The sequence below is a fragment of the Xiphias gladius genome, chromosome 19, assembly GCF_016859285.1.
Source record: "Xiphias gladius isolate SHS-SW01 ecotype Sanya breed wild chromosome 19, ASM1685928v1, whole genome shotgun sequence".
Taxonomy (NCBI): Eukaryota; Metazoa; Chordata; class Actinopteri; order Istiophoriformes; family Xiphiidae; genus Xiphias; species Xiphias gladius.
Window position 1 is genome coordinate 13,322,639 of NC_053418.1, and position 13,075 is coordinate 13,335,713.

Here is a 13,075-nt window from a genome sequence, read left to right on the forward strand (position 1 = left end):
GCGCTTGTTCTGCAGTTGTCCTGCCTTGGAGTTTGTTTACTGGTGGCATGCTGTAGCTCCATACTTTTCATATTTTCAGTTTCTCTGTTCTTGGGCCAAGTTACCTCATCTCTCCCTGGGGTAAAGAAGAAGTGAATGTGAAGATCGTCTTGTAAAGGAGGTTTATATCTACAGAGGAAATTATTTTGTTCACTATTCTTATAATTTGATGGTTGAAGTTGCCAAACCTTCCATGTACTCTCTCCTTCAAATACCTCATCACTACCTGCAGTACAGAAGACTGGACGATGGTATTTCGCTGCAGATGAATGTTCATACGCAGCAGAACTTTTCCTTGTTTTCCCATCGCCAAAATCAAAGCGTCAGCTCTGCTAAATACATGGTAAATCTGAGCCACCGCTGAGGACTCTATGAGCCCAGTCCAACACATGACTCTGCCTCTGCTGCTCACTGACGACAGTCACTCATTTAGCCTTCGTGCATTCTCCTGTTGCTCTGAGATACTGCAACGTTATGTGTCAGTAATGTCTTAACACCGTCCTGTTCAAACAGAAGAAGCAAAACTAGTTTCATTTAACACAAAAATAATCACCGTGCATTACATCACCTCTCCAGTGTTGGATTTTGATATTTATGCCACACAAACAACAGATTCAGTTTGATCCAGCTTAGGAAAATGAATAGTCGCTTTTACCCTGGAGATTTCCTGCCTTCTGTTTATTTCAGCACAGTCACAGTTACAGAGAAGTTATCGTAGAGTCTATCGGAGGTCTTCAGGTAATATTTCTCATCTAACAAAGACTAGACTTCAGTCTTGACAGTAAAGGTTTGAACAATCCTTGTGTCCAAGAAATCTTGTGTCGCTCACAGAAAAGTCACCAGAGTGACAGCGACACAAACTGCAGTCACTCCTTTACACCACAAGAGGGAGCCAAAGCTTTGAGAATATTTTTGGGGAAATTGTCTTAATTCTTTTCATACTTTGATTTTTACTAACTTCGGGATAGTATCGATAACTACAATAACTATAAACTAAAGGATTCCGATTAAACCCAAACTTTAATTTGTGTGAAAACCATAATAAACAGTCATATTAAGTCATGTAAAATAATCCACACATTAGGCACCATATTTCAATATATATTCATTAGGGAGCTTTATTGTGGCAGTATTAACATATAAAACAATCCGTATTTTCTTTTATAACATACAAACATTCAAAATTTTCACTTCACAAAGTTCATAAGGCTTGGTTGTCCCAGAAGAGAGGGGGTCATTACTTAGGGATTTTTTTTTCTTTTTTCTTTTTCTTCTTAAATTAAATCTCCCAGAGTTTCTTATTGAAAGAGACTAAATGAAAACAAAACAAAACAAAACAATCAGACTAACCAATAAAACAACAAATCAGTTTGACAAACAATCAAAAACAACAAAGTGACCGTGCAAGAGAATCTGCTACTGTACATGCCCACACAACACTGAAATAATATACTAAACAACAGTTTATTTTCCTCTTATGCCATGTGATGTCCAATAGATTTGCATATAGTAGACCTGAGTTCAAATATTTAAAATCTTAAATAAATCTCATTAAAAGCAGTATTTGAGTATTAGTTTAAACAGTTGAATTCCAGGTGTTGGTTTTCTGTAAAGCAGTTTTATTTTTACTGATAATTGAAGGTTGGTAATTAAGTTTAAGGTTTGTAAATACTCATGTCAAGAACTAGTGAATTTTATTAAGTAATACCTCAGATGTGACATCAACTGGTGTGAGATCTTGATTTTTTTTTTTTTTTAATCACAGTTTTATGCACGTACAGGCAACAAAAGTTGTACTCTCGGTCCATCTATATGCTGTTTGTAAAACACAGGAACTATAAAGTTCAGTAGCTCAAAACAAGAGCTAAATCTCAAAGGGGTTAAATTCCCTTTTGAACTCATGAAGGCTGCTATTGATAAATGAGCTACAAACTAATATAATGCTACAGTGTCATGGAGCCAATGATCTGTTTTATCACAGAGCCGAAAGGCCGTTTTTTGTTTGCTATGAGTTGATGTGGAGTTTCACTTTCCATTCACTCTGTTGGGTGTTTTTGAACATCTTAAAACCTAAACATCTAAACAATTGATTCAGTTAATAGCATGCTCCGTTAGCAGTGAGGTTAGGTGTTAGCATTAGCATTTAGCATCTGGATTTGATGATTTACGTACATACAGCAAAAGCACAAGGAAAGCTAACTAGTCAAATATTTTGGAGCTGTTCTTTAAGAGTTTGTAAAATGATCTTTTCCAAGCAGCCATGAAGAAGTCTTCCTTTTTGTACTGAGACATAACTTAACTGAGACAAAATCCGTTTTTTTTTTTTGGATCAAGCTTACAGAAATAGCAACTTGTCAGTCTTGTTAAGTCTATGATTAAAATGAAGCCCAAAACACACTGCATGACGTGTTTTGGTTTTTAAATGTGGTAACAAAACTGCTCAGATGCCTAATTCTGATTGAGAGAAAAAGCCTTAAATGTCTCAAACTCTTATCTTTTCCCCTTCCTCCTCTTGGTAAAAACACAGAGAGCATGCATTCATCTAAGATGGTCAAGACAGCCAAGCCTATATCTAGATCGCTTTACACAGACAAGACACACAGAGGGAAGAAAGAAAGGAAATCTCTACCCAGATTGGGTTTTTTGCCTACAACTATAGACTGTATTTACAGATGAGGGCATGCAACTTGCATTGAGAGGTCAGCAAAAGGGACCGAGCGAGAGATTCCCAGGTTAGTTATAGGAGGACAACGCACAGAAATAAAGGGCCAAAGCCAGGGACAAACTATGTCTGTTCAGCTGTGTACATGAAGCCTATACAGTCTTCTTATTTTAAATCTACAGTGAATCACTCGAGCATTTTGGTGCAGGTGCATACTGGAGGAGCAACAATTACACATGACGACAGGATGGTAGTTTATGATGATATCCCCCTCTGTTAACTGTCATGGGACGACGGTGATCATTTAGCAGTGCATACAGATCAGCCTCAACTACTACAGTGAAGCTGTTTTTATCTCAGAGTCCGTGATGTAAAATGCAAACGTCGTCATCATAGTGGTTTGGCCCTTTGCTTGGTTTCAGCATCAAAACTCAGTGCATGTACTGTAGTAGGAAAATAAATGCTTTGTCCCAAATAAGCTTGTTTCTGTTGTTACTGCATATTTTCTATATGCATAAAGCTTGTTAATGCATAAAGTCTACAGAGTTACACGACAACACAGCTGATAATATGAGGCTGCAACACTGGATTGAGTATAATGACAGGGCTTTGATGGTTATGGGCATTGCATTGGCCTCTGTAGCAGCCAACCTGCAAAGAGTATGGAGAGTTATTTTCTAACTTGAAAGCATTCGTTCGGTTCTTTATAAGAGTCTAAATACTGTGTGAGAGCTTTGATAGAGAGATCAAGTTTGTTTGATGGTGTTCTCCCCATCATTTTGGCATGACTGTCCGCGCTGCCATACAGCAGCATGGAAGTTCAGCTACGATGGCCGAACTGCAGATAATGGCTCTCAACAGTAAAGACTTTTTGAGTAATATTTTTATCAGAATGACATGGATGCTTACGTAGTGGAGTAGAATGAGGCTACAACAACACAGAGAGTCTGCAGCTGTATTAATGTCTGGCTTCAGACTTGGTATAAATACATACAGTGTTTGGATATTCATAATAGTGAGACATGTATGAATGTAATGGATGAATAATATGGTTTATGCTGTGATTAGATGCAATTTTTTTCTTGTTTTTTTTTTTTTTTAATTTCCCAGACACATATTTGTTATTTTGAACATGAACTGTTAATGTCCTTTCCTGAGAAGTTGATCCACATCAAACTACATTTTGAATATAACTTTTTTGTTTTTATTTGATCTGAAGTCATTTCTCATCTCTAAACCTCTCTGTTCTCCTCTCCATTCAGATCCACTAAACTATAACTAACAGGCACTGTCTGTATGCTGAGCAATCATGCCTCGATGGCTGTCAGTTCTCAAAAGTTACTGGGCTACTGGAGTCCGATTTAGTCTTTAGCCCAATGATGAGTCAAGTCATAAGGTTACATAAGTCTTGGTTTCGTTTCATAATGTAACCTCCCCTTTGTGCACTGTCAAAGTACACAAAATTATATACTGTAGGACAGAAATTTCGATACAGACGAACCCATAGCATGAAGTCACAACTTGCAGTTCACTCCTTGTTCTATTTTTCTGTACCAAATAAAGGTTTTTAAATCAGTGTTTTGCCTCCCCTCTCAGGTTAAACTTGATGTTATTCGTCTTTTACTCCATGTCTCCAGATGTTTTGGGAACCCCAGCCATATCAGCAGTGAATGTACGTGAACACAGCCTTATAAAATGTATCTACTAAAAATCACATTCCTCAAACGCCACTTTTAAACATCTACCCCATCTATAAGTCCTGATAACTCCGTCCTGTTGGTCACTGACACTACAATGAGAAAATACTGTCTCTGTTTAAAGATATAAACAGCTGCAGTTATTTAAATGATAAACACAGGCTGCTTGACATGATGTTATCACTGATCTTCTTACAAAATGGCTATAAATCATTTCCAATTTGATTCAGTGACTAAAATACTGGTCTGCTTTTGTAAGTTAAATACTTCTAACTTTTAACTTTTGAAAGTTAAATACTGTACTCCTACTTGATCAACATCTTCTACACCAGAAAATGCCCTGTATGAGTGGTTTAGACCATCAAAAACGCATCACTTGTCCTATCCTGTGTCATGTACCAGCAGTGAATTTGGACTATCGATACCTGTTCCTCTGGGCAGATTGAATGTATCATCCTGTCTTTTCAATTCCGAATGAAACATATACAGAGCTCCCCCAAAACTGGCACACTATCGACTAACAAATGACCCACCTCAAGTCCAAAATTGCAGTTAAATTTACCATACAGTGACTTTTTCTCGCTATCTTATGAGTAACTGTTTCTTCCCTTAGCACTTCTTCATACATTTTATGTTAAACGCTCTAAAACCACGGTGAAAGATCAATGAGCTAACATTTACTTCAGAAGACATTTAGAAGTTCAAGAAAACACACACGTTTTATCATCACAAACAGACCAAAGTTTCTCTCCTGCCACCCTCCTGTTTCCAAAATGACATCACATAATCTGAAACAGTTGTAATCTGTGGTCTGTGTAAAAGATTTGTGCTATAGCCTCTGTAGGAAAAACCCAGGGTGCTACCAAGTCAACAAATATTGACGGTAGTCTTAAAAAATAGCTTAAATTTCTCAACACCCATCACCCCGATAAACTTCGATAAATTTGCTTTTTTTGTAATCTTTTGTAAACTCTTAATTTCAAAATAAGATCAAAGTAGATCCTCTGACTGAAAAATTCCTGAAAGATCTGGATCACATAAAAATGTACAAAACATTAAAAACAACTTATTTAAGATTGGTATTATTATCAATATTCTCTTTTGTTTTTAAATATATATAATGTACCTCTGACTGTGGCTATTGTTGCGTTCAGTGACAAATCAATCATCTCTTTCTCTGTCCTGTTCCTACCCACTCCGTCATGACTGACAGGCATGACCAATCAGGCGCTTTGCTCTGAAGCTGTCAACCAAACAGAATGGTTTGTGATATTTACCAAAAAGTCTCTGCATCAACTTGTCAGCATCAGGAGTGAACAGACCATTAAAACTTCTAGTAAACAGAAAACAACTGATTTCCTTATTTTTGTGACTTTTTCTCTGTTCATGACCTCCCTCGTTTTTTATTTTCATGAATCTTTCCCCTCGATAAATTCTTCCTTGAACACCTACAGTATTTCCCGTCCTCTTTCTCTTCAGTTCATCACAGCCAAAAGTGTCTATCTTAACAAGTAATTGGATCCTGTGATTAAAATTGATTTCTTCCTTATATCTCTTTATTATGCTGCCAAAGAGGTGAAAAAAATCTACTTGACTCAATTCACTCAGAAATAATGTTGTACATAGAGGCTTTGCCATACTGGGGACCCTGACAGTTCAATAAAACCTCCTACTACCATTCTGTGAGCCCTAATAAGCGATAAATGGCACCTGCTCATAAAATAAATTGGACTTTTTCTATAACAAGTTAAATCATTTCATCTCATTGGGAGGCTTTTGAGTCAAAAGATACCAATTGTTAAGACTGAATACTAGATTAAATTACATGTTAAGACAGACATTTGGGCGTATTCGTTGCCCCACAGTGCCCTCTCACTCTCTCTTTTTCATTATGTGTCTTTTCCTCTTCAGTCTGACCAAAGGTTCTCCATGGCCATGCTGATCTTACACAGGATCCAGCGTCGAAGCGGGCAGTAATACTCGTAGTGAAACTGCTCAAACTCTGGGGTCTGGCGGATCTCGTGGAGGAACGACACATCGATGTCTGACTCCAACAGCAGCAGCAGTGTGGGCACAGTGACAAGCAGGACGCCCATTACCACGGCAACGAAGCGGGCCATGCTCAGCACACACGCATTGACTCGCTCATTGGACGACAGCAGGCGCAGGCTGCTGGTTAGGACTCCACCCATTCGACTTCTTGCAGCCAGTCGGGTGCGCTCATATGCCCGGTCTTGCTCCCTCTCAGCCTCCAGCTGGGCCTGGATGTCGGGGTCAGCATGGAGCTCCCTCAGCAGCCTGGCGGGGCTCTGGACTGGAGAGGAGAAGAGCAAGTCGACGCCTCCCTGACTGTCGTCCACTGGGGTGGGCAGCATGCTCGCACAGGGGCTAGAGAGGAGAAGGAAGTTATTCAAACATAATTAGAAGACTTTATCATAAACTAAGTGGGAATGAACAAGGACCTAAAAGAAGAGGAAGGAACATTTTGTTTCCATTTACCAACAGCAAAGGTTTCAGCTCATAAGAGACAATCACAGTTACATGTTGCTAGAAGGCAAGGCAAGCTTTGTCAGGGGAAACATCTGGGACATGCCACGCATGGGAACTAGCTGTGAAGAAAAATAAAGAAATTTGCACCAAAAAATTTTGGCACTTCTTGCACAAGTGTCCAGAAAATCCAAAGGATACTGCAAAGAACAGTGCATGCCAAGTGCACTGTACCATAGAAAAACAATGGATTTGCATGGTTTTTGTTTAGATAGCAGTACAGCAGAAGTTTTCTGCACTTTTACTGCCTCTTACACTATTACCTGCTACTGAAAACTTTTTATTTGTTATATACTGGGGTATAAATAAAATGGGTTTTATGTCACTTTGTTGTCTATTCGTAGCACTAGTGATTTCTAGTGATCATAGCATCATGTATAGTGCGTTCATACATGCTCCAGATGGGCTGTTTTCTACTTAGAGAGAAGTAGCTTGAAATGCAACATACTGTATCTACTTTGACATTCACTGTTTATGTATTAAATAGGGGATTTTTTTGGTCTTCAGTCTTCCATTATAGCTGCACCAGAAATATCTTCATTATGTAATGTCATTTATGTTTATATGCAAACAGGTACATAGAAATCATTAAAATTGAAATAGAGATATTTATTTGATATTCATTGGTAAATGTCTTATTTGTATACTGCATATCGTCATTTATCAATGTATTTATTTCATTGACTATTTTATTACTATAATCATGATCCATCTAGTCTTTGATATACTGTATATAGTGCTATTTATTTTAAAGAAAATTACACCACCAAAAAATGGGCCCAGAAAGGTGGATACATTGTTTTAGAGAAGATTTTCTTAAAAGTCAAGTTAAACCTACAATAAAATTGGGGCCAGCAGAAACAAGATGTAAACACGTCACTGATATATTATCAGATTACAGATACAAAGCAACATTAGCATTTATTTAGGGGCTAAACATTAGCATTTATTGAGAGTCATGTTTCTTTCCACCTGATGAATGTAAGTCTAATATAATACTGCTTGTAGCTCTGTTTTTGTTCTCCACCAACTCCTGAAAATAAATATTTGGCTCTTAAGCTGCTAAGCGCTGCACTACTTTCACCAGCTTTTGCTAACTTTTGTTGTTGTCTGTCTTCTGCTTGGTTCTGAGCAGGTATAACACAGTAGGATTTTAATCTACAGTGTTTTCACTTAAAACAGTTGCTTGCTATGTGAGCAGTTGGAGTGAAACTAGTCAGTAAAGTTGTGAAGCTATAAAGAATAGTTATTATAAAATTATTGATTAGACTGTTATTCAAAGAATAATTTTGCATAAAAGTCTATGGACCTGTAGACGAGCTCAGAAATGGTGAGTGCGCCACTGGCCTCTTCGTCTTCCTCCACTTCATCTTCAGCTTTGGGCGTCTGAGGTCGGAGATTTGAGGTTTCCATGGAAACACGGGGAGGCTGCAGGTCATTGCTCAAAGAAGAGTTTCCTCCTTCAGTACTTCGTGGCTCTGTGTCTGTGGGTGCAGCTGAAGGTTTGAGGGGAGATAAGGGAACTGACTCCTTCACAGCAACACCTGGTGAGGGAAGAAGACAAGAAAGACAGAAGAAACATGTTTTACATGTCATTGTAAACTGGGTTTAAGGGTAACTTTCATTAACTAGAGAATATAAACCTAACTACTATCAAAAAGATTTCCTGAGTTATTATGAGAAGGCAAAATACAATGAAACAGCATCATCACATGATTCAGACTGACTAGTACTCTCAAATTTGATATACTGTATAATTTCATATTTATAATACAGTTAGTAAAGGTAAAGGTTACCAAAATAAAGAAATGACAAGAGAGGATGTGAAAACAATGTGACAATTTTGGCTCTTTATGTGCCATTAGTAATAATCTTTCTACAATGTCCCAATTCCATATTGCATAAATACACATATATGCATTATTACTCTAGTGTTATGTATATACTAAGCACTAATGTTGGTAGTTCACTGTTTGGACAGTTTATAGTACGATCTTTTTAAACACGATGCTACACAGCTTGAGCTAAAGGTGCTCAATTTAACTGTGACTTTGTAACATCACTACAATTTTCAAAGTATAAAACTTCACAAACATCAAGTAAACATGTATTTTCTCAAGAAATAATTGCCATAGTTTTTTTTTCTGAGCTGTTGACAAAGCTGTCACACCTTTATCAACAATCACTGGAAGCTGTTTCTTAACATGTGTTGTGCGTTCCAATGTGGGACAACAGTGTCCACGTTCACAGTGTGAGCGTGTTACATATACTAAACCTTTGTATGTTGTATGCAACAAGGCAACATTTCCTCATTACGTTTATTGAAAACATCATCCAGTCATAATAACGTTCAATACAAAATGAATTTGCTATTGCAATTTAGTTTTATAGAAACAGACTTCAGACTAGGAGACAGGGTTGCACTGTAACTAAGGGCCACACTCTGCTGTTGTTGTTTTATGCTGCAATTGAATACAATAGCCACATGATGGCGCTCCTCTAGTTCTTAAGGATAGAGCACCCACAGATATCACACATAACGCTGACTGATAAAAATGAAAAATCTAATATTTCTCAGTAAATACCCAGCCACGCTTCAACTCTACTACTAGTTAACACCAAAATGGTTATACAATTGTAAATATGTACACCGCCGGTTAAAAGTTTTAGAACACCCCCATTTTTCCAGTTTTTATTGAAATTAAAGCAGTTCAAGTCCAGTCAATAATCTTAAATGGTACAAAGGTAAACGGTAAACTGCCCAAGGTAAAAAACAAAAAACAACTTACTAACTTACAACTTTCCTGCAGCCATGGAAGTAGTACTAAATATTGCTATCAGAAAGGTGAGAAAAAGGCAGGTAACAAAGGAAAACAGACTGGTTGGTCAGGGGTTCCTACTACAGCAAGATAATGATGCAAAACATTAGAAGAAAAGTACTAGATCACTAGGCTTCACATGATGGAAGACCAGCACAGTCTCCAGACTTAAACCCCATGGAGCTGGTTTGGGAGGAACTGGGCAGAAGGTGAAAGCAAAGCAGCCTTCAAGTGCAACACAAGTCTTTGCTCCAAGTGCATGTGGCAGATTTAAGTAATTGCATTTGGCCTACATATGCTGGCAGGGGACAATCCTGTTTGAACTATCTTTGTGTTCATATGCATGCTGATTTCAGGTTAAAGCTCAATTAAAATAAAATAATGCTGCAGCGTAACCGTCATTCCTGCTGATTTGACGTAGTCTGACGACAGTTTGTGTGTCTATGCACTTCACTCTGAGGTGTTGACTTAATGATGAGTTTCTCAGACATAACTGATGCTTCAGTGCACACGATGTATCTGAATATGTACGTCTGTGTGTGTGAGTTTGTGTGAATGTTAAAAATAAGACCAGCTGTCTTCCTGCTATGGATTAAGTAGGAGCTGGGGGGTAAATGTCCAGTGGTGTGTGACTCAGCTTGTCGACACCTCTCTAATCCAGACTCTATCTTGTGATCACACAAACACACGGACTCACACACACACACACACACACACACACACACACACACACACACACACACACACACACACAAATTAAGAGACATAGAAATTGTTAATATTCAAATACAGTATGTTCCACTGCATAATAATAAATCTATTACTATTGTCTTGACAATTATGAACTAAAAAAGCTTTACTCTTTCTAGTAAAATGAAAATCGACAGCCATAGCTAATGGCAATCCTCCAGTAACAACAAATGTGACATTGAACAGTTTTGACTGTGTGGCCTCTTACATGTCTGAGAAAGAAAGAAAGAAAGAATATACTGGTAAGGTAGGTGTTTGTTTGCCACTAACCCTCATAATGCTCTTTTGATCCATTTATCAAAAGTGACATAAAACTAACCAGAGATTAATCAGTTACAATGCCAACTGATTCAAATTCAACTTGAGAGAAATCAAAGAAGGAGCAAGGGAGTATAAAACCTGAGTAGTGAGTGGTGGCAGCTACCATGGAAACAGAGTCAGCAAAAAGCCAACTGGGGAGTGAACTCAGGGAGAGAAAAAGAGGAAGGTATTAAACTTGACAAACAGGGAAGCAGGAGCAGAAGAAAAATTAAAGGAGCAAAAAAACACAGAAGCTGGAAGTGGAATGATGAAAACAGAAATAAAAATTCAACAGCCTTTAGTAAAATATTGTATCAGACTTGCCCGAATTTATTGCTCACATTGCACAGTTGGACTGCAAACAGGGCAAACTGAACTGTAATAAAATAAAAAGAAAATGTATAGAGAAAAAATATGAATCCGGGGAGATTTTCACAGTTGGATCTCAGGTCCTCCTCAAAATGATGAACCCATGCTTGATGAGTTAAAGTGTCTGTATTACGATGAAGAAAAAGAAGTCGATTATACTCTAAGTTTACAAAAACGCCACATATGATGCATGATGTTGATGATACTGGTGTGGAATTGTTGATCCCCAATTAAGATAATTCTTTTACATCCTTAACTGACTTTAATTTGCAAGTGAAATGCCAACTTTGATATTATTTTGGTCCTTTGCCAGTTAACAGTATCAACCCAAAACAAAAATTCAAAACACCTAAACTATTAGTCTCTTGACAAAAGAGGCTAAATGTGGTGGGAATATAATTATAATATAAACTGAACACGCAACACATACAACATGGTTACTCGGCTGTTTTCTCATTTATAATACTGTCTGCTTTCTGTCCCCTTAGCTCAGATACAAGCCTCTCCTTAGAGGTGATTCACACTACAGGGTGCTAGATTCCTGCATGGCCACCATACACACACGGAAACACACACTCATGCGCACACAGAGCAGGGTTTTCCCCTGTTATGCAAGTGCTGACAGACCTATTTATCTTTGTCATGCTACCTCATCAACGACACCCAGACACCTCCAAAATATACTTATCTGTACGACTGTGCAGGAGTAGTCGTCTTTTAGTGTTCACTCAGCTCTTCTCCTTTCTCATGCAACTGAAACAACACATAAGACCCCTAATGCTGAAGATGTTTTAAATGCCTTTTAAATGTACGGTATTTAATTTCAGCAATCCACCTCATCTCTTTTTCCTTTGAACACGTTTCATCAGTTCTGCGATACAATTAACTGACACACTGTATTCCATGTTAAGAGGGCTTGATTTGCATCAACAATGGAACAATGCAAATATGTCGAAGTTCTGTGATATGTCACTTTAACTGCAGTCGTTCTCCTCTTACTACGATGGATTAACCTCTTAGATTCACCATCCCTACATACATATTCAAGTGAAAGAACAGGATCAGCTGTAAAGCATCACTCCCAAACCTGATGAAGATTCAGTGTCAGACTCAAGGACACTTCAGCAGGGTGGAGATGCGCTAACAAGGGGACTACAAAATGAGGCCGGTAAGTGAAGGACCACTCCGATACCCTTTCCTAAAGTGTACATATTCCTAAAAACCCATTTCAAACTGAGTGCAGTTACCAACCTACTGCAAATCACATTATCAGGAACTACAAGAAAATATGATAAATCATTATTAATAATTGTATTCAAACTTCAAACTGACAAACTGTCAAACTTTAAATAAAATCAGGCTTTATTCTTACACTTGCCTTTTTAAAACTGATCAAAATTTTGGTTTTGAAACTGTCTCGAACTGTCTTTTCTGTCTCGAAAATGGTCTTATAAAAGTTAAACAGAATTATAAGCATGTAAATAATCAACATTTGAGCTGATTATTCTGAGCGGTAGCATCTCCCTTCTGTGGTGCTCCATTCAGACTTTCCATTCACAGAACTACAACTGAGATATTTAAAATGCCTACCTTAATCCTGCTGTTTCACTTCACATCTGTTTACCACCTGTTTCTCTATTTTTCACACATAGAAAACATAGCATCCTATAGCATTGCTTTATACTGTAGATATTATGGTTATTTAAGTAGTATAGAGCATAGAGATAATTGTATACTTCAACACACATAATATATTTGTGGTATTTGTGGTCTACTGCTCAATCAGAAGGGGGGAAACGCACACACACACACACACACACACACACACACACACACACACACACACACACACACACATCCTGAGAGGTCTCAGGATGTCTGATAGATTACAC

The 13,075-nt window shown here is 37.9% G+C and overlaps 1 protein-coding gene across 1 annotated transcript in view; it reads right to left on the reverse strand.

Moving 5' to 3' along the window:
• Positions 1–1,156: 1,156 nt before the first annotated feature.
• The window catches only part of frmd3 (FERM domain containing 3), a 56,532-nt gene continuing 44,613 nt past the window's right edge, over positions 1,157–13,075 (reverse strand). The window contains exons 14-15 of the mRNA XM_040156225.1: positions 8,255–8,489; positions 1,157–6,786 (exon numbers count right to left, since the gene is read on the reverse strand). Coding sequence (XP_040012159.1) covers positions 6,306–6,786; positions 8,255–8,489 — 716 coding nt within the window. The 3' untranslated portion in view covers positions 1,157–6,305. The remainder of the gene's footprint in view (positions 6,787–8,254; positions 8,490–13,075) is intronic.